Raw genomic sequence first — 23,531 nt, 5'->3', positions numbered from 1 at the left:
TGGCCATTTCATCCCCTTTACCCTCAGCCTCTTTAGCAAGGCAGTAGTTGTCTTGGAGGTATGTTTGGGGTCATTATTATGTTGCAATACTGCCCTGCAGACAAGTCTCTGAAGGGAGGGGATCATGCTCTGCTTCAGTATGTCAGTATGTCACAGTACATGTTGGCATTCGTGCCGGAAGCACTCATGCAGCCACAGACTATGACACTCCCACCACCATGCTGGACTGTAGTCAAGACACACTTGTCTTTGTACTCCTCACATGGTTGCCGCCATACATGCTTGACACCATCTGAACCAAATAAGTTTATCTTGGTCTCATCAGACCACAAGACATGGTTCCAGTAATCCATGTCCTTAGTCTGCTTGTCTTCAATCTGTTTGCAGGCTTTCTTGTGCATCAGCTTTAGAAAACGCTTCCTTCTGGGATGACAGCCATGCAGACCAATTTGATGCACTGTGCGGCATACGGTCTGAGCACTGACAGGCTGACCCCCCACCCCTTCAGCCTCTGCAGCAATGCTGACAGCACTCATACGTCTATTTCCCAAAGACAAACTCTGGATATGACGCTGAGCACGTGCAGTCAATTTCTTTGGTCGACCATGGCGAGGCCTGTTCTGAGTGGAACCTGTCCTGTTAAACCGCTGTATGGTCTTGGCCGTGCTGCAGCTCAGTTTCAGGGTCTTGGCAATCTTCTTATAGCCTACGCCATCTTTATGTAGAGCAACAATTCTTTTTTCAGGTCATCAGAGACTTCTTTGCCATGAGATGCCATGTTGAACTTCCAGTGACCAGTATGAGAGAGTGAGGGCGATAACACCAAATTTAACACACCTGCTCCCCATTCACACATGACACCGGGGAGGGAAAATGGCTAACTAGGCCCAATTTGGACATTTTCAGTTAGGAGTGTACTCACTATTGTTGCCAGTGGTTTAGACATTAATGGCTGTGTGTTGAGTTATTTTGAGGGGACAGCAAATTTACACTGTTATACAGGCTGTACACTCACTACTTTACATCATAGCAAAGTGTAATTTCTTCAGTTTTGTCAGATGAAAAGATAGAATAAAATATTTACAAAAATGTATATATATATACATATATATATGTATATATATATATATATATATATATATATATATATATATATATATATACATATATATATATATATATACATATATATATATATATATATATGTATATATATATATATATATATATATATATATATATATATATATATATATATATATATGTATATATATATATATATATATATATATATATATATATATATATATATATATATATATATATATATATATATATTTAATGTAATACCATTTAAAAGGGTCCTCTGAATTATGCTGCTGTGTTACCGGCCCACTTGCACCACAAAACCCATTGTAGACAAAAGGAAAACAACCTTTTTCTGTTGATCACATAGTTCAGCACACTTTTTTTTTCTGCACGGAGAGTATAGCAGTAGCTGTTTCCTTTCAGAATGTCTTTATAAAACTGAAACTGTAATTTGATCATCAACTATTGAGCTTTGTAAATAATAGGCTTTTTTAACCAAAGTAATGAACTCCAACTGGTGACTAAAATTATTAAATTTGAACTATTCATACACAATATTTTATTATTTACCTGAATGAATAAACATTTTTGTCATACTATGCTATAATTCCTGGACATAATAAATATATAAAGAATTTATATAAAAAAAACACTGTACATTCCATTTAATGTGCATTCATATTCATAAACTATTGTGTGGATATGTGAATTGAATCAAAGTATTAGAGAAGAAGCTTTAAAGATGAATTATTAATACCCATGGGTAGAAGCCTACAAGTGATTCATCTCAATGAAAATGCAGATCTGTTCACTTAATGGGTCTTTTTAGGATCAGCTGTTTTATGTTGTGTATGTTACAGGTGAAGGGCATCCTCCCCACACCAGAATAGAATCTCACATCTTGTGAAAAGTTAATTATATTGTATCATTCAGACACTATCACAGCTGGTGACTGTCAGAATGAGTAAGTATGGTTTGAGACGTTAACAGCTCAGTTAAAACCCTCCCTGTGAGTAAACTTTCTATATTAGTAATGTAATGCCCCCAAGAGGAAGGCTTGGTAGTTGTTAGGCTTTTCAGGCGACACTAATCAAGGCAAGTTACCATGCTGTTTTGGGAGCCTCCATGCTTGAAGTTGCCATCATTGGGAAGAATTCATCAAGCCAGGGTTCAGAGATGCAGTGTGAGATTACTGGAATAGATTAACTGTTAGCTTGCATATTCCTCTGTATACATGTCTGTCTTATGGTGAGTTGTAACCTTATACCAGTTTAAAAATGCTTCATAACAATTTTAGTATGATCCCTTCTTTTAAGTGAAAAAGTATTGCAAGTGCAAATGATAAATGTGTTTACATTTATTGCTAAATATTTTTGTTGCAAAACAGACATAATATTGCAAATTCCTTGATAAAATGCAATTGATAAGCACTTGCAAAATCTCCTCATTTTTTCCTAAATCTTTTTTTATGAATGTTAGTGCCTGTCAGTATTCCTTCCTAAAAAGGCCCAATATAAACATCTCCTTCATCCCGGGGCTAGGAACTTGATATCTCTGACTTAGGTGCTAGGTTCTGCCCCTCCAAACCTAAGCACCCCCACCTACTGTTCTACTGTTCAATAAAAGCACCATTATTGAGCACTGAACTTGCAAGTGGAAAGCATTATTCTACAAACATGATGCATACACATCCCCTACTTAATCCATGTTTTATTAAATAATTTATTACTGTGCTTTTCTGCCTCATTGTAACATCCTTCGTGAGTTTCACTTCCATTTGCTTGGACAAGCAGTGCGCGTTAGTTGTGGTCATGTACACTGCTCTATGCACACTACAAATCCCATAGTCCACTATCCCTAGTCCGTCTTGGGGTGAGCACGAGAGGGTGGCTACATTTGTACATACAGTGGGTCCATAGAGACTGTACGTAGCCACTCTCTAACAGGAAGTTGGATCACAGCAGCAAACATTTAGAATTTTGAAATTCGGAGAAAGCTAAGAGCAATAGAAGGTACTTTTTTGAATTAAGAATACATACATGAAAATACTTTTTAAGTTGAACCAGAGTTTAGTGTCACTTTAAGCAATGCAAGGCCTTAGAATCATAGAGAAACAGAGAGCACAACAATAATATTGCTAATAAAAGTAATTACTGGTACCTTGTGATATCTGCCTGCTTTTCAAAGTTTAAATTGGTGTACTGCTTTGGGCATACATTCTAATATGTACCTCTTGATTGCAAGCATATAAACAATCAGAATTATTAGGTAGTTTACATGTTTAAAAGTGTAAGCAGGAAAAACTGCTTGGTTTTGAAATCCGTCTGGGAATTGAATATGCAGGAGTACAAGCACCTTATTAGCATGTCTGCAGTTCTTGTACAACTGTTTCAATTGTCCTTCGCAATATACTGACATTTGGCTTGAGTGAATCATGGATGGCCAAATCTAGTGTTCTTCTGCGAACAGCCCATCTGCTTGTCTGGCCAGCCTTAAAACACTTGATACAGGATTCAGTTTCCCAATTTTCCAGCCAAGTGCAAAGCAAACAAAGGGCACAGTGCTTATCTTTGTGATGGGACTCAAAAAGGTACAGTAAATATAAAGACAATTTGTAAAAACATATTCTTGGATCAGGTAAGCGGATGCAATGATTTAACCCAGCCAGGTATTCTTTGAAGTACAATACAAATGCATTTTCATAATCAGTTGATTGCTGGCACATGTGGACCCCTGCCAAGACCTCTCAGTCTAAACTCTGTAGCCCTCAACCTGCCTCAACAACCATTAGACTAGAACTGTGGTTACAGACGTTCATAAACAGCTGGCTTTAATGTCACTGGGTGAGTCAGTGCCGCAAGAATCTTTGAAAAACAGCTATGAGTACTATCTTTGAAGCTTTCTTTTATGTCCAGTTTACCCATCAGAAAATGCATTTTGCATTTCAAGTTCATTTTCCTTAGCTTGTTTTACTGTACGTACTGTGTACGTATTGAATAATATGTTTTTGGGTCTTTGTAAACATCTTAGCTTTTTGGTATCAATGATAAAAAAAAAATGTAGAACCATGTGCCTATTTATGAATTCTACTAATTCTAATTCTTCTACCAACTCAAGCTAAACTTTTCTTTAATTTTGGATGGTATGAGGAAAGTTTTTGTGTTTTTAATATATACTGTATCTCACAAAAGTGAGTTCATCCCTCACATTTTTGTAAATATTTTATTATATCTATTCATGTGACAACACTGAAGAAATTATACTTTGCTACAATGTAATGTAGTGAGTGTACAGCTTGTATAACAGTGTACATTTGCTGTCCCCTCAAAATAACTCAACACACAGCCATTAATGTCTAAACCGCTGGCAACAAAAGTGAATAAACCCCTAAGTGAAAATGTCCAAATGGGTCCCAAAGTGTGAATATTTTGTGTGGCCACTATTACTTTCCAGCACTGCCTTAACACTCTTGGGCACGGAGTTCACCAGACCTGCCACTGGAGTCCTCTTCCACTCCTCCATGATGACATCACGGAGCTGGTGGATTTTAGAAACCTTGCGCTTCTTCACCTTTTTGCTTGAGGATGCCCTGTAGATGCTCAATAGGGTTTAGATCTGGAGACATGCTTGGCCAGTCCATCACCCTTACCTTTAGCTTCTTTAGCAAGGCAGTGGTCATCTTGGAGGTGTGTTTGGGGTCAGTATCATGTTGGAATACTGGCCTGCGGCCCAGTCCCTAAGCGGAGGGGATCTTGCTCTGCTTCAGTATGTCACAGTACATGTTGGCATTCATGGTTCCCTCAATCAACTGTAGCTCCCCAGTGCTGGAAGCACTCATTCAGCCTCAGACCATGACACTCGCACCACTATGCTTGACTGTAGGCAAGACACACTTGTCTTTGTACTACTCTTCTGGCTGCCATCACACGCACTTGACACCATCTGAACCAAATAAGTTTATCTTGGTCTCATCAGACCACAGGACATGGTTCCAGTAATCCATGTTCTTTGTCTGCTTGTCTTCAGCAAACTGTTTGCAGGCTTTCTTATGTATCATCTTCCTCCTGGGACGACAGCTATGCAAACCAATTTGATGCAGTGTGTGGCGTAAAATTAAACACCACACAAATAAATATAAGGAAAAAGAGGACGGGCTATGGTAAGTGACTATCAAGGACCCTAAAATAAAAAGACAACGTTGTCTGGGATATTAAAAACAAAGAAGCCGCGGCTATACATCACACATACAAACCACATTCACCACGCACAGGCACTGATGATAAAAAGGTTAATTAGTATATTCAAAGCAACCTGCTAATAGAATCCTATTAATCATCGTTTATGAGTGTGGTATATAGGGAATATGGATGGGTATGGATGGAGAGTACTTGTGGAAGTCCATAAATTAAGTTGATTCAACACTGTCAATTGAACAAAAGGACCAGAACCTAAAGATGATTATGCAAGGTAGACAACAGATATAACCAGCAAGCTAACCAGTGTGGGTAGACAGATCATGGATATAGGCAGAGTGACAGCGGCATACATAGTAATGGCAGAGGCAGCAGGGGGGGTACTGAAAGCTGGAGGAGCATATTCAAATATATAAGTTGGATCGATACATCTCTCACCGGCTAGAGGGCATCCAGCGTCCTCATTTAGCGATACTCTACCCCAGAAGATGAATGGCTGGGAATGTTAGTCCATTTTAGGCCAGATTCCTGCCAAGAAGCCAGTGTCCTCGCTGTGTAATATTTGCCGTTGGCGCAACCATGCAGTGACCAGTATGAGAGAGTGAGAGTGATAATACCAAATTTAACATACCTGCTCCCCATTCACACCTGAGACCTTGTAACACCAACGAGTCACATGACACCAGGGAGAAAAAAGGGCTAATTGGGCCCAAGCTGGAAAATAATGGTGGCCACACAAAATATTGACACTTTGGGCCCAATTTGGACATTTTCACTTAGGGATGTACTCACTTTTGTTGCCAGCAGTTTAGACATTAATGGCTGTGTATTGAGTTATTTTGGGGGGACAGCAAATTTACACTGTTATACAAGCTTTACTCTCACTACTTTACATTGTAGCAAAGTGTCATTTCTTCAGTGTTGTTACATGAAAAGATATAATAAAATATTTACGAAAATGTTAGGGGTGTCAAATTGTTACTTAATATGGAGACTTAAGTACTAGTTCTAAAATAGATCTGTGAAGTCACTGTTTTCTCTGAGTTCATCAAAGTTTTATCCTGCATTGAAGCCCTTTTTAAAGGGGATTTGTGTTGCCCCCAAAATAATTGAAATTGATCTTGGACTGGACTTGGACATCCGGTTTTGGTCTGGAGCTTCTATCTGTATTGCTATAGTTTGTGTTATTGTTTGGTGCCCATTGAGGGAAGCCTTGTGTGTATGGGAGCTGCATCACCAGAGCTATTAAGCCTATTTTAATTTTTTCAATTTCTGACTACATATGCAGGTCTAAACTTTCCCAACACATCTTTTAGTATGTTGATCCTGGAGACTTTTGCTGCTGTCTAGCATCCCACTGGAAAGATTTTCTTTTACTCCCCATTCTGTCTGACAACCATTAGGAAATGAGGGAAAATGTCCCAGTGGTCAGGCAGATAACAACAATTATATAAAAGAGGTGCTCCTCTTTTCTCCTGCCTCTAATATTTTTATTGCTGTGTGCATCTATTAAGGAGATTTCCCTGTACTTTCTGTTGTGTCTGACATTTGTTAAAGGACAGCAAGTTAGGAAAAATCTCCCCAATGGGAATATAGACAGCATTAAAAACCCAACTAAGGTGCTCTTACCATTTCCCTTTCTATTCACACCTAAAAAAGGATTTTGCTTTGAGTTGATCTTTAAAGGTCAAATCCAGCTCAAATTTTTTTCTTTTTTAGTTTTACTTGGGAAGTCAGGTTTTCAACACTGTTGGCCAACTACTCTTACAGGGAACATGAAATAAAATGGTTAGAAAATTTGGCATAGTCACTTCTGTTCCCCCACAACCAAGATAAGCAGCATGGGCAGTGTCCACCAGAGCCACTGTTGTCCTCCCCTTTTTATTGAGATAAACCAAAATGCTTGCTTTTGTTGATGCAGTGTTCTGCCAACATAACTGGTGGTAGGGGTGGGGGGAGGAGGGCAAGGAATAGGAAGCAACCTATAAAACAGACCTAGCATTGCCACATAGGATTATAATTTACTGACAATGTTAATATCTGGATAGGTAATTTGAAAGGCTCTGACATGCATAGAGTAAAATGATAGATATGCTCTGGCCCATTATGGTGTCTCCTTTATTGTGAAAGTGTTAGGTTCTAGGTGTGTTTGACTAAGGCTAATTTCAGACAGGAGATTCCTCTACTGGAAACAAATGGCCAATAACAGAATCACCAAAGTGCAGTAACCCCTTTCCCTAATGCAAGTCGCTCCTTCACTGGCCCATAATGCCGCAGAGTTGTGTTTGCACGCAAGGTAGCAGAGACAAAATGACATCCAACAAATGGCTTATTCCATCCAAAAACTCATATTCCAGCTGTGAGAACATGCTAGTAATCTTAAATACCTACTAAGTTTGTATATCCCTCAGGGACTCAAGCATCAAGGTCACCAAACCAGAGAGTTAACAACTCTGGTCCCCACATAAGAAATCGGTGGCATTAAAGGAAACTTGGCTATTTTTGACACATTATTTGTAATGTAATAAAAATTAACAATCTAACAGTGACAGTGAGATTCTCCTGCAGTGGCCACAGCTGATGGACAGGCCTTGGAAGCTAGGCACAGAACTGTGATAAAAATTAAAATCCAGACATGGATTATACCAAATATTCCAAAAATGTAAATGCATTGCCAAGTTTTGTGTGCTAGCATGTTACAGTGTATGTAAAGTCTAACAGTTAACTGATCTTATTTGTTCCCTTTTGGTCTGTTACTTTGCAATTAAAAATGTTTCAAAATGCCTTTTGAACATTCCAGAAATTTTTTAAGCTGATAACCTATGAGTTTATGAGGAGGTAAGTAAACCCTTAGACAAAGAAATGGCTGTGGACATACAGTTCCTTAAAAAAGTGTTCACACTCCTTGAAATTTTCCACATTTTGTCACGTTACAACCAACAACGTAAATGTATTTCATTGGGATTGTGATAGTCCAACACAAAGTGGCACATAACTGTAAAGTGGAAGGAAAATGATAAACGGTTTTCATTTTTTTTTTTACAAATAAGTATCTGAAAAGTGTGTTCTACTTTGTAGGACCACCTTTAACTGCAATTACAGATGCAAGTCTTTTTGAGGATGTCTCTACCAGCTTTGCACATCTACAGAGTGAAATTTTTGCCCATTCTTCTTTTCAAAAAAGCTCAATCTCTGTCAGATTGGATGGGGAGCATCTGTGAACAGCAATTTTCAAGTCTTACCACATATTCTCAATTTGATTTAGGTCTGGACTTTGACTGAGCCATTCTAACACATGAATATGCTTTGATCTAAACCAATCCATTGTAGCTCTGGCTGTATGTTTAGGGTCCTGCTTTGTCCTGCTGGAAGGTGAACCTCCACCCCAGTCTCAAGTCTTTTCCAGACTCTAATAGGTTTTCTTCTAAGATTGCCCTGTATTTGGCTCCATCCATCTTCCCATCAACTCTGACCAGCTTCCCTGCCCCTGCTGAAGAAAAGCATCCCCAAAACATGATGCTGTTACCACCATGTTTCACGGTGGGGATGGTGTGTTCAGGGCGATGTGCAGTGTTAGTTTTCTGCCGCACATATAATTTTGCTTTTAGGCCAAAAAGTTCCATTTTGGTCTCATCTGACTAGAGCACCTTTTTCCACGTGTTTGCTGTGTCCTTCACATGGCTTCTTGCAAACTGCAAACGGGACTTCTTATGGCTTTCTTTCAACAATGGCTTTCTTCTTGCCACTCTTCCATAAAGGCCAGATTTGTGGAGTGCATGACTAATAGATTCTCCCACCTGAGCTGTGGATCTCTGCAGCTCCTCCATAGTTACCATTAGGGATGAGCCTGATATTCGAGTCGAACACCGAATACCGAACCTTATGGGGTGTTTGCGGGAAATTCGAGCGCCCGCAGAATGCGCCATAATTAACGGCAAGACCATCAATGCACTGTGAGATCACAGTGCATTGATTGCTGCTGATTGGCCAAAGCATGCGCCTGACCTGCATGCTTTGGCCAATCACAGCACGCTCTGCTGTGAGAGCCGCGTTTGGCCAAAGGCAGGGTCCACACTCCACACTATGTAAGGCTGCTTACACGGCAGCCGTACATAGTTTATGAATGAGAGCAGCAAAATGACATTTGTAAAGGAAAAAATGTAATTTTAAAACTGCGGTAATGTATTGCCGGATCCCGGCAATATAGATAAAAATCATTGAAAAAAACGGCACAGTCCATACCACAGTCCATTAGCAGGCCCGTCAGGTCTGGTATGGATTTTAAGGGGAACCTCGAGCAAAAATGTAAAAAAAATGGCATAGGGGTCCCCCCAAAATCCATACCAGACCCTTATCCGAGCACGCAACCTGGCAGGCAGCAGGAAAAGGGGCATGAGAGAGCGCCCCTCCTGAACCGTACCAGGCCTCAACATGGGGAGGGTGTTTTGGGGTCCCCCAAAACACCTTGTCCCCATGTTAATGGGGACAAGGGCCTCATCCCCACAACCCTTGTCCGGTGGTTGTGGGGGCTGCGGGTGGGGTCCTAACTGGAATCTGGAAGCCCCCTTTAACAAGGGGATCCCCAGATCCTGCCCCCCATGTGAATGGGTATCGGATACATTGTACCCCTGCACATTTACCAAAAAAACTGTCAAAATGGTAAAAATGACAGGAGACAGTTTTGGACAAGTCCTTTATTAAAAAAAAAAAAAAGTGTCCCGCAATGTCCATCCATTTTCAATCACAGTGTTCGGTGGACCGAGAAAAGAAAACGGAAAAAACTCTGCCTCCATGGGAGGCTCCCGCTGACTGCAGGCTTTCTGCATTGACAGCTGTTCTATAGCTGAGGGCGGGGCCACCCGGTGATATAAACGGGTGACCCAGCCCCCTCTGATGTTAAGTGACATCACATGCCGTAAGAAGGGGGCCGGTTCACCCATTTCTGTCACCGGGTGGCCCTGCCCTCAGTGTATAACAGCTGTCAACGCAGAAAGTCTGCAGTCAGCGGGAGCCTCCATTGGAGGCGGAGTTTTTTCAGTTTTTTTTTTCTCGGTCCATCGGACGCTGTGATCGAAGATGAATGGACATCGCGGGACCCTTTTTTTTAAATAAAGGAGTTGTTCCAAATTATCTACTGTTATTTTTACAATTTTTACACTATTTTTGGTAAACGTGTAGGGGTACAATGTATCCGATACCCATTCACATAGGGAGGCTGGGATCTGGGGGTCCCCTTGTTAAAGGAGGCTTCCAGATTCCGGTTAGGCCCCTGGGGACAAGGTGTTTTGGGGGACCCCAAAACACCCTCCCCATGTTGAGAGCTTGTGGCCTAGTATGGTTCAGGAGGGGGGGCTCTCTCACCCCCCCTTCCTGCGGCCTGCCAGGTTGCGTGCTCAGATAAGACTCTGGTATGGATTTTGGGGGGACCCCACGCAAATTTTTTTTTTACATTTTGGCGCGGGGTTCCCCTTAATATTCATACCAGACCCAAAGGGCCTGGTAATGGACTGGGGGGGAACCCATGCCATTTTTATCAATGATTTTTATCTATATTGCTGGGATCCGACAATTCATTACAGCTGCGAGCAGTTTTAAATGATATTTTTTCCTTTAAAAATGTTATTTTGCTGTGGTACTGTTCTAAACACGGGAAAGATGCACTACTTTAAAGGCATACTAAGGACAACCCCCAGGCACAATATTTACCCACTTAAGGACCGAGCATCTTTCTGAAATTTGTAGTTTAGAAGTTAAAAACATTTTTTTTTGCTAGAAAATTACTTAGAACCCCCAAACGTTATACATTTTTTTCTAACACCCTAATAAAATGGCGGTTGTTTCAATACCTTCTGTCACACCGTATTTACGCAGCAGTCTTACAAGCACACTTTTTTTGGAAAAAATACACTTTTTTTAATTAAAAAAATAAGACAACAGTAAAGGTATATTGTGAATGATAATGTTACGCCAAGTAAATTGATATCCAACATGTCACGCTTCAAAATTGCTCCCGCATGTGGAATAGCGACAAACTTTTACCCTTAAAAATCTCCATAGGCGACGTTTAAAAAATTCCACAGGTTGCATGTTTTGAGTTCCAGAGAAGGTCTAGGGCTATAATTAATACTCTCACTCTACCGATCGCGGTGATACCTCACATGTGTGGTTTGAACGATGTTTTCATATGCGGGTGCTACTCATGTATGCTTTCGCTTCTGCACACGAGCTCAACGGGACGGGGCGTGTTTAAAAATTGCAGTTATTTTTTCTTATTTATTTTGCCTTTTATTTTTTATTTTTACACTGTTCTTTTAAAAAAAAAATGTGTCACATCCCTGTAATAGAAAAAAAGCAGGACAGGAACTCTTAAATATGAGATCTGGGGCCAAAAAGACCTCAGATCTCATATTTACACTAAAATGCAAAAAAAAAAAAAAAAAAAAACATTTTGACGTCGCTTCCGCCCTGCATTGGTATGGAGACGGGTGGGGGCCATCTTCCTCTCACTTGTCTCCATACCCAGCAAGGACAAGGTTCTGATTGCCTCCGCCGCTACTGACGGCTCCAGTAAGCGGCGGAGGACACCGGAGAGCCACGGGAGGGGGGCCCTCTCCCACCACCGATAAAAGTGATCTCGAGGCCAATTCGCTGCAGAGACCACTATTATCGGAAATCGGACCGCCCGCCTAAGAAGAGGATACCAGGGTTATAGCAGCTAGCTGCTGCAATAACAACGACATCCCTCTTCAAAGTTAGGATGTATATCGGCGTGCGGCGGTCCGGAAGTGGTTAAAGGAATATTTCATTTTTATTGTTTCAATTTAAGCATTATTTTTTTTGCAGTGATACATGTCCCCTGGGGCAGGAACTGGGTCCCCAAACACTTTTTATGGCAATAACTTGCATATAAACCTTTAAAATTAGCACTTTTGATTTTTTAGGGTCGTGTCCCATAGACTTTAACAGTGTTCGCATGTTCGCACAATTTTTTTGCCTGTTTGCAAGTTCTGGTGCATACCAAACCGGGGGGATTTTCGGGTCATCCCTAGTTACCATGGGCCTCTTGGCTGCTCTCTGATTAATGCTCTCCTTGTCTGGCCTGTCAGTTTAGGTGGACACCCATGTCTTGCTCGTTTTGCAGATGTGCCATACTCTTTCCATTTTTGGATGATGGATTGAGCAGTGCTCCATGAGATGTTCAAATCTTGGGATATTTTTTATAACCTAACCCTGCTTTAAACTTCTTCGCAACTTTATCCCTGATCTATCTGGTGTGTTCCTTGGGCTTCATGATGCTGTTTGTTCACTAAGGTTCTTTAAAAAAATCTCTGAGGGCTTCACAGAACAGCTGTATGTATACTGAGATTAATTACACACAGGTGGACTCTATTTACTAATCAGATGACTTCTGAAGGCAATTGGTTCCACTAGATTTTAGTTAGGGGTATCAGAGTAAAGGGGGCTGAATACAAATGCATGCCACATTTTTTAGATTTTTATTTGTTAAAAAATTTGAAAAACATTTATCATTTTCTTCTAATTCACAATTATGTGCCACTTTGTGTTGGTCTACCACATAAAATCCCAATAAAATACATTTACGTTTTCGGTTGTAAAAGGACAAATTTCAAGGGATATGAATACTTTTTCAAGGATTGGATTTTGCAAAAGCATTCCACACAGTTCCCCACACATAGCTAATATTAAGGTTCTACAGTCCTGGAAAAATCAGTCTGTAAATGGATAGAAAACTGGCTAAAATATTGTATTCAGAGAGTAGTGGCTAATGATTCATATTCTGAATGGTCTATCGGGTTATCAGTGGTGTACCCCAAGGTTCAGTGTTGGGACCCTTACTTTTTAATATACTTTTAAATGATATAGGGTCTGGGATTAAAAGTACCATTTCAGTCTTTGCAGATGACCCCAAGCTATGCAGTGGAATAAAGTCCTTACAGGATGTCTCCAACTTACAAGCCAACCTCAATGCACTGTTTAATTGGGCAACTATGTGGCAAATGAGGTATATTGTTAAGTGTAAAGTTATGCACTTGGAGGCTAAGAATATGCATGCATCACACATACTAGGGGGAGTACAACTGGGGGAGTCAGTGGTGGAGAAGATCATAAGCTTAATCCTTTCTTCTATTAAGAGAGGTATGGACTACAGAGAGAGATATATACTGTAATTATGCCCCTGTACAAATCATTAGTAAGAACTCATCTGGAATATGCAGTTCAGTTTTGGGCACCAGTTCACAAAAAGAATATTGAGGAACTGGAGAAAGTGCAGAGAAGAGCAACCAAACTGATAAGAGGCATGGCGGAACTCAGCTATGAGGAAAGATTAGAGGAACTGAAGAGTAGATTAAGGAGGGATATGATCAACATATATAAATACATAAGTGGTCCATATAGTGAACTTTATGTTGAATTATTCACTTTAAGATCCTCACAGAGGAGGAAAGGATATTTAATCTCCAAATATGTAAAGACTTCTTCACAGTAATGCCGCGTAGACACAATCGCACATTCCGACAACAAAATCCTAGGATTTTTTCCGACGAATGTTGGCTCAAACTTGTCTTGCATACACGCGGTCACACAAATCTTGCCGGAAATTCCAATCGCCAAGAACACGGTGACGTACAACACATACGACAAGCCGAGAAAAATTAAGTTCAATAGCCAGTGCGGCTCTTCTGCTTGATTCCGAGCATGCATGGAACTTTTTGTACACACGATCGGAATTTACGACAATGGATTTTGTTGTTGGAAAATTTGAGATCCAGATCTCAAATTTTGTTTGTCGGAAATTCCGACGGAAAATGTCCAATAGAGCCTACACACGGTCGGAATTTCCAACAACAAGCTCCCATCGAACATTTCCCGTCGGAAAATCTGACCGTGTGTACACGGCATTAGCTTTGAAAATGTGTAAAGACCTACTAATACTTATAGGTAAAGTTGATCCAGGGAATATCCGATTGCCTCCTGGGGGATCAGGAAATATTTTTCCCTGCTGGAGCAAATTGGTTTGCTGGGTTTTTTTTTGCCTTCCTCTTGATCAATTGTGGGTATATGATTGTGTATATAGGTTTGTAAAAATTTATTTTTTTCCTTTTATTGGTTGAACTAGATGGACTTATGTCTTTTTTTCAACCAGACTAACTATGTGACTATGTATGTAACTATGTAACCTGTACGCTCCAGCTGTTCTGCACTATCAGTTATATAATTCTCTGCTATTTCTGAAGACTACAGGACACCTCTCCCCGATGTTAAAGGGACAGAGGAAAGGTGGAGGTGTCCTGTAATCTTGTTATATATCTTAGTTCAGGGTAATAATACAGCTTCTCTATAGATACAGATACAGTGAGCGTTGCCACCCTAGCACAGGAATAAATAGCAGGTGATTATAAAGGAAGGAAAAAACTGTATCTGCCACATCTAAGGCCTGCTAAACATACATTTTGGTCTTAGATATACTTTAAGAATTATATGCCATTAATTGCTGGTTTAGCAATGTCCTGTCTGCATCTTCTCAATTGTTCTGTAATTTCTGGGAGTATTTTTTTTAAGCTGTGCTTATGATGTTACAAGCAATGTTATATCAGCTGTACTGACAGTGTTATTTTATTCTTTTAGCACTTCATGAATTCCCCAGTGACGTCTTCTCACATGAGGACAGACGGCATGGAGCAATCATTATGCATGTACTATTTGTAAGTTTTTTGTTTGTTTTTTGCATTTGTACTTGGTACATGTATGCGCACGCACACACCTTGCTTATTGGTGTATTTTTGAGTCAGGCGAGCTTTCCTAATTAGATGCAAAAATATTTGGACCATGTTGTTTACCAGCCAAATCTAATCCCTGATCAGTATTAGCCATAGAATATCACACAAGGAAATTGAAGACCATGGAATAGAATTAGATATACTGGGTCCATAAAAGATTATTCTATTGTAAAAAGAATAAAAACATTACTTGGGGACAAATGCAAATCCTCAAACCAAACCCAGGTATATTAGGCCTGGTGCACACAGGTAAATCTTTAATGCATCCTCTGTGTCACTACTAGTAGGAGTTTAAGGAGCCTCTACCAAGTATCCAACATGACCAGTCAGTGATAAAGGTTGGAAAATTACAGGCCGAAGGACAGGGTTGGTGGAAGACTCAAAAAACATGGCAGTCTGAGGCTTTAACTATTAATCTACACCCGCACAAAACAATAATGAATGTGGCCTAAATATGTGAAAAATCATATATGTACCTGTTACGTGGTCAGAAACCAATCACATATTAAACAAATAATAAAGAAATATTAAAGAGCTGCATGTCATGAATTAAGAAAATAGATGTGAAAAGGGTTAAAAACTAAACTGCACTCTTGTAAATGCAAGTAATGTACAATAAACAATTGTGCAAAAATGTAGATTTAGACATTGTGCAACTGTATTTTTCTTCCCACCATTGTAAGTGTGCGTGCATTATCCAAATTATCCTCCCAATTTACACAAATCTTAAATCATTAATAAATAAAATTGTTAAATTTATAGTAAATAAATAGTAAAAAAATAAACAAACTGACCTGTTGGTATTTATCTGCTATTAGTATTTTTCATTTCTATATGATAAACAAACTTTATTGATGATAACCTTAACGGTATCATCTATAGTCAAAACTTATTTTTATGTTTGGATAGAGTGGGGGAATACTTAGAACCTCTGTTCTTCCATTTTTTTTAAATGTATTTGCTTGTTGTGTGTTTCCAGTTGGAGAGATTTTGCTTATATCTTCCCACCCCAGAAAAACAGAAAGTAAGATGAATTATTTGAAATCCCCTTTCAGTAGTTACAAGAACATATGTCCCTGTTGGAAAAATTACCCTCTATGCCTGCTCTGGTGACAACTGTATTTTGGATTTTCTGTAAATTCTTTCTCAGTGACAATGGTCACCAGGACAAATAGCTGGGTTGCAGATGTCAACAAAAACCTAGAAGGGGTTTTTATCTGTCCCCCACTCTGCCCAAAAGTTTTGGCTAGAAACATAGTAGTATAGCAAAACCTTTGCTTATGCCTCTGAAAAGCTGTCTTGATAGAAAAAGGCTGAGACCTGCTAGTACCCTGCATCCCTCACTGTAAAAGTTATAGAAATTTAAGGTTCGATTTCTGTTGAAAACCCAATCACATCAGCCATCAGAGGATGTTATTTTATATATAGTAGGTCACAAAAATTAGTTATGTCATTTTTAAATTTCACATGCAAAATAAGACCATCACCAAAGAATTATTTATACTTCTTATGCCCCCGTACACAAGATCGGACATTCCGACAACAAAATCCATGGATTTTTTCTGACAGATGTTGGCTCAAACTTGTCTTGCATACAGATGGTCACACAAATCTTGTCGGATATTCCGAACGTCAAGAACATGGTGACGTACAACACGTACGACGAGCCGAGAAAAATGAAGTTCAATAGCCAGTGTGGCTCTTCTACTAGATTCAGAGCATGCGTGGAACTTTCTGCGTCGGAATTGTGTACACACGATCGGAATTTACGACAACGGATTTTGTTGTCGGAAAATTTGAGATCCAGATCTCAAATTTTGTGTGACAGAAATTCCGATGTAAAATGTCCGATGGAGCCTACACAGGGTCGGAATTTCCGAAAACAAACTCCCATTAAACATTTTCCGTCTGAGAATCCGACCGTGTGTACGGGGCATTAGAGCATGATCACTGATGGGTTACCAGTACCCTCAAAGGAAACAATGAAAAATTGCCTTTGCTATTTGTATTTCTCCTTCATCAACCTTTTAGGGCTATATTGACATGCCATTTATCATGCTCCAGAAACAACTTATGAACATGATTATGTACCCTTGAAACTGTGTGCATTCCTATTCCAGTTACATTACCATAAACAAGGTAGTGTCATTTAAGTTACAGATATAGTAAGAAATAGTAGGTGTATATGGATCAAACAGAAATTATACAGTATATTATAGTGGGCCTTATTTCACATTATAGTACAGATTTTAGTTAAATCAATTGTTATATGTCAGATATCTGTATGTGAAAAGAAGAAAAGAAATAAACATGAAAGTTGGTACTAGGGTGCCAACTGGTAGAGATTTGGGCCCACGGTTGGATCAATCCAGAAAAAGAAAATGTAGCTAAAGGTAGGTGGTAAGAGAAAAGAAAGAGTGAGACATTGGATTGGACGTGGACAAGGATAGTCAGTTCATCTGGTTTTACAGGGTTTGTATCTAATTATAGGATGACTGAGTGGTGAAAATGTTATTCTGGATATGCATGGGCAATCAGGGTGACCAGATTTTTAGGAATTTTCCTATAAATTATTGATTACTGCTACAAATGATAGATTATAGGAATCTGGAAGAACACAGGGAAGTATTTTGTTAACCATGACATTTTCCGGTAACTTTTAAAAATGGTTGTTTGTTGTTTTTTATGCTTTTGTAATGGACTGTTTGGTTACCAATAGGATAAAAGATGTCCATTTTTTGTTTTTTCTTTTTATTAAAGGATTAACCCTTCCATGTAAAAAGACCACCTTTGCATCTTAGGCCACTTATTTTTTAATCAAGTCTTACTGATAAGACCAAAACCTATATAAAGTGCCTTGCAGTATATCTGTTATCTATGTATAATGTCACCTATTTCATTACATCCATGGAAACAAAAGTTACAGTAATCGAGGATGAAATAAGCTATCCTTACTAAAGTGAGATATTAGTTAAATATTTTGTATGCCACTTCCATAGTATTCACATTGATAGAGCAGATGTTTCACCATACTGTACTTGCAGAGAGATGCCCCTCTATACTTCCAGTGCATTCATAAAAGATGCGTAACATTGAAAGAGCTGACCACTAAACAGAGTGGGAATAGGCAGGGAGGAGTCTAATGGTCACTAATGGTAATATCATCAACCTTTAACATGTTGAGAGTTGAACAATAGCTTTCACTGCCTGTAATACATATATACAGGTGATACTCGAAAAATTTGAATATCGTGCAAAAGTTAATTTATTTCACTAATGCAACTTAAAAGGTGAAACTAATATATCAGATAGACTCATTACATTCAAAGCAAGATAATCCAAGCCGTGATTTGTCATAATTGTGATGATTATGGCTTACAGCTCATGAAAACCCCAAATCCACAAACTCAGAAAATTAGAATATTGTGAAAAGGTGCAATATTTTAGGCTCAAAGTGTTCCACTCTAATCAGCTAAATAAGCCATAACACCTGCAAAGGGTTCCTGAGCCTTTAAATGGTCTCTCAGTCTGGTTCAGTAGGAATCACAATCATGGGAAAGACTGCTGACCTGACAGTTGTGCAGAAAACCATCATTGACACCCTCCGTAAGGATGGAAATCCTCAAAAGGTAATTGCAAAAGAAGTTGGATGTTCCCAAAGTGCTGTATCAAAGCACATTAATAGAAAGTTATGTGGAAGGGAAAAGTGTGGAAGGAAAAGGTGCACAATGAGCAGGGATGACCGCAGCCTAGAGAGGATTGTCAGGAAAAGGCCATTTAAAAGTGTTGGGGACTTTCACAAGGAGTGGACTGAGGCTGGTGGCTGGTGTCAGTGCATCAAGAGCCACTACACACAGAGGGATCCTGGACATGGGCTTCAAATGTCCTATTCCTCCTGTCAAGCCACTCCTGAACAACAAACAACGTCAGAAACGTCTTACCTGGGTTAAAGAAAAACAGGCCTGGTCTGTTGCTTAGTGGTCCAAAGTCCTCTTTTCTGATGAGAGCAAATTTTGCATCTCATTTGGAAACCAAGGACCCAGAGTATGGAGGAAGAATGGAGAGGCACACACTGCAAGATGCTTGAATTCCAGTGTGAAGTTTCCACAGTCTGTGTTGATTTGGGGAGCCATGTTATATGCTGGTGTTGGTCCACTGTGCTTCATTAAGTCCAGGGTCAACGCAGCCGTCTACCAGGAGATTTTGGAGCACTTCATGCTTCCTTCCGCAGACAAGCTCTATGGGAACTTGGCACCTGCCCACACTGCCAAAAGCACCAAAATCTGGTTCAATGACCGTGGGATTACTGTGCTCGATTGGCCAGCAAACTCGCCTAACCTGAACACCATAGAGAATCTATGGGGCATTGCCAAGAGAAAGATGAGAGACATGAGACCGAACAATGCAGAAGAGCTGAAGCAGTGCCACAGGCTGATAGCTTCCATGCCACGCCGCATTGAGGCAGTAATTGCTGCAAAAGTGACCCAAACCAAGTACTGAGTACATATGCATGCTTATACTTTTCAGAGGTCCGATATTGTTCCATGTACAATCCTTGTTTTATTGATTGCATTAATATTCTAATTTTCTGAGATTGTGGATTTGGGGTTTTCATGAGCTGTAAGCCATTAATCATCACAATTATGACAAATCACGGCTTGAACTATCTTGCTTTGCATGTAATGAGTCTATCTCATATATTAGTTTCACCTTTTAAGTTGCATTAGTGAAATAAATTAACTTTTGCACGATATTCTAATTTTTCAAGTATCACCTGTATGAGCGAGACATGGTGGTTGAAGAGACCAGTTTCCAGTATGGTATATAACTTTAAAGCAAAGAAAAGAGGACCTAATGCCATAATTTTTTTTGTTTTACAATATATGTTTTAAAGTGCTTGCACACAAAAAGGCACTCCTGGTGAGCGCTGAGCTGCACTAAAAAAAATAGGAAAGCTGCGCTTGATGACTACCTTCTTATAATGGTATTTGCATGGTTGTCCCAGGAGAAGTCTGAATTTACGCACTGCTTAGCTGTGCCAGGTCAGTGAATGAGAAAGTAAGGGCAAGCTACTGGATAAACAGAAACAGAACAGGAAGTGACAGTGACAGCCTGCCTAAACAAAATGGTCCACCATACCTAGAACAATCTAACACAATATACCAACAGCTCCTCTCTATTTTAGGTGGGGTCAGCCCCATGAAATAAAAGTTACAAGCCTTCAAAAAAGTACTGCTGGTGATAACGTTTCAGAGGGTGTAGCATAAAGAAGTCTACACTCTTATAAATATTATCACTGTTTGTATATTATCACCTGCCTTCCATGCCTACCTATTAGTTATTGACCTCTGCTCCTGCTGGGTGTCATTCAACCCAGAGGTCTGAAGGCATCTTGTGGTGGAGAAGAGGTACTGCCCCAGAATGGCACCAGAGAAGATGTAAGTATTGATGCCAGGGACACAGACTGAAGCCTCAGTTAAAAAAAAAACAAAAAAACATCATTTTCAAGTTGGGCTTTAGGGTTTCTTATGGAAAGGTTTGCTTTAATGCATATTTATTTTTGCCAAGCATTTCTAAGCATTGCAGGTGCCTTGAGAAATGCTTATAATTTTAACCCAGAGAATACAGTATTCATAACCTAATACCAGCATTACTGTAAATAGTTGTATACATAACCAAATATTCATACCAGCATTACAGCAAATGATTATTTTTATACTGTAAATGTATTCATTTATTTATTGATGGAGGCAATTTTGTGAATATATTAAAATCTCAGTATAATAGTTCCATAATACTGTCCATTCCCACATGACTTCTTACATTAGTAGATCCAGTATGTAGGTCAGCATACTATATAACATAATTTCTCCTATTTTTAGCTAATAATATATACCAAAGACAGCATGTCCTATGCTCAATAAATTACACAAAAACCCAGTGCAAGCTATGCCAATATCTCTCAGGTGTTAAGTAAATAGGAACACTTTTAACAGGTAAAAACCTAAATAACCATCCTAAATAAATTAAACATTAACCGCTTCAGCCCCAGAAGATTTTACCCCCTTCCTGACCAGAGCACTTTTTGCGATTCAGCACTGTGTTGCTTTAACTGACAATTGCGTGGCCGTGCGACATTACATCAAAACAAAATTGACGTCCTTTTTTTCCCACAAATAGAGCTTTCTTTTGGTGGTATTTGATCATCTCTGCGGTTTTTATTTTTTGCGCTATAAACAAAAAAATAGCGACAATTTTGAAAAAAAAAGCAATATTTTTTGCTATAATAAATATCCCCCAAAAATATATAATTTTTTTTTCCCTCAGTTTAGGCCGATATGTATTCTTCTACATATTTTTGGTAAAAAAATCGCAATAAGCGTATATTGATTGGTTTGCGCAAAAGTTATAGCGTCTACAATATAGGATATAGTTTATGGCATTTTTATTATTTTTTTTTTTGCATTAGTAATGGCGGTGATCTGCGATTTTTATCATGACTGCGACATTATGGCGGACACATCGGACACTTTTGACACTATTTTGGGACCATTATCATTTATACAGCAATCAGTGTTATAAAAATGCACTGATTACTGTGTAAATGACATTGGCAGGGAAGGGGTTAAACACTAGGGGGTGATCAAGGGGTTAAGTGTGTCCTAGGGAGTGATTCTAACTGTGGGGGGGATGGGCTACCACTGACATGACAGCGATCACTGCTCCCGATGACAGGGAGCAGTAGATCTTTGTCATGTCACAAGGCAGAACGGGGAAATGCCTTGTTTACTAGACATGTGCAATTCGCTTTGTAACTAATTGAAATTCGGCCGAATTTTGCATATTTCGGACATTCGGATGCATCCGAATGTCCGAATAAAAAAATAACGAATTTCAACTAATATGAAAGAAATTATAGCGAATATAACGAATGAATAATTTGTTAAAGATCTAATGAAACAAAAGGTCAACTCAAAGTAAATCTTACAGTCCAATCAGCTGATTAATTTTGTGCTGGAGGTTGGAATACTGGCAAAGGGCATTCCTGAGAACTGAGTGAGAAGGGTGTTGTATTGTATTTGAGCAGAGGAGAAGAGATATTGTCATTGTGTGTGTTAAAAGATTCAATAAACAAACGACTTTCCAAACTACGAATCATTATCACGAATATATATACATACATAAATATCGAATTTCAACTAATACAAAAGAAATTATAGCGGATATAACGAATGAATTCGACATGATTCGAGATTCGGTATAACGAATATCGACACTCTACGAATAATAACGAATTATCCGAAAACAAATTAGCGTAACATAATGAATATAACAGAACAAAATTATGTATTTTATGAATGACAACGAACCGAAACTAAACAAAATTTCCCGTTGTGCACAAGTCTATTGTTTACATAGGCATCTCCCCGTACTGCGGCTCCATGACACGATCGCAGGACACCAGCGGACATCAAATCCGCGGGACACGCGGACACGATCACACTGTACGTGGCGGACGTACCCGCTAGCACCGCCAATTAAAGGGGACATACGGGTACGCCCATCTGCCACCGCTGCCATTGTGCCGACGTATATCGGCGTGCAGCGGTCAGCAGGTGGTTAAAATGAAACTTTTAGAGTTTATTCCATTTTCCTGCATAAGGTAAAGGCATACCTTTTATCTGCTTTTCAATTGTTCAGAGACTTCAGAGAGCATTAAAGTAGAACTAAACCTTCCTATCCTTTTCAGCCAAGGAAGCTGCCATTTTAGCCTCTGTTTGATCTGCAACTGCCATGGTGCTGTCCATGTGATCAGTTATGACACCAACCATTTGATGGCTTGACAGCTTTGTTGAGTGCACAAGAAAATGTGACAGTTAGCATTCCCAAAATGGTGGGAATGTAACTGTTTTTTGAAACTGTTAAATCATTGAATTTAGTTCCGCTTTAGAAGGAAATGTATACAAAAAGAAATACACAGGCAACAGCTGCTGACCTCTTCTTTTCCTCCCCTTCTAAAAAAGCTAGCTGCCTGGCTTTCATGTTAGAACCATAGCTTCTGCTCTTTCACTGAGCTGGAACCTAAAACAGATAATACCTGGAATTCTGGGGAATCTGGCACAGACAGATTTTGAGAAAGTGTCTTTCATGCATTCTAAAAGTGGTGCAGTATGCGCCAAATTCATGTACCTGTCTAGAAATTTTACTTGATTTGGCGCATGCTGCGTCACTTTTAAAATGCACGCGAGACACTTTCGCAAAATCTGTCTGTGCCAGTTCCTCTCTCTGTATGCCAAAGAGAGTTGGTCTTAATTAGCTCCACTTTCGTAAGATATGACCCGCCTGTATTTTATTTTGAATTTGGCACAGGCGTCACACCACAATGTTTTTAGAACATTTTAGAACTAGCTGCCTTTGGTGCACAAGTCGCTGTCAGAACCAAAAATGA

The 23,531-nt window shown here is 39.4% G+C and overlaps 1 protein-coding gene across 1 annotated transcript in view; it reads left to right on the top strand.

Annotated features, from left to right (window-relative positions):
* SLC24A3 (solute carrier family 24 member 3) overlaps positions 1–23,531 on the top strand; it is a 528,734-nt gene that overhangs the window by 297,173 nt on the left and 208,030 nt on the right. Inside the window, exon 3 of the mRNA XM_073627968.1 lies at positions 14,931–15,007. Within this exon, the coding sequence (XP_073484069.1) occupies positions 14,931–15,007 (77 nt within the window). The remainder of the gene's footprint in view (positions 1–14,930; positions 15,008–23,531) is intronic.

This window comes from Aquarana catesbeiana, linkage group LG04, assembly GCF_042186555.1.
Source record: "Aquarana catesbeiana isolate 2022-GZ linkage group LG04, ASM4218655v1, whole genome shotgun sequence".
Lineage (NCBI taxonomy): Eukaryota > Metazoa > Chordata > Amphibia > Anura > Ranidae > Aquarana > Aquarana catesbeiana.
The sequence above is the reverse complement of the archived record's forward strand: the minus strand, read 5'-3'. Positions and strand labels throughout refer to the sequence as shown.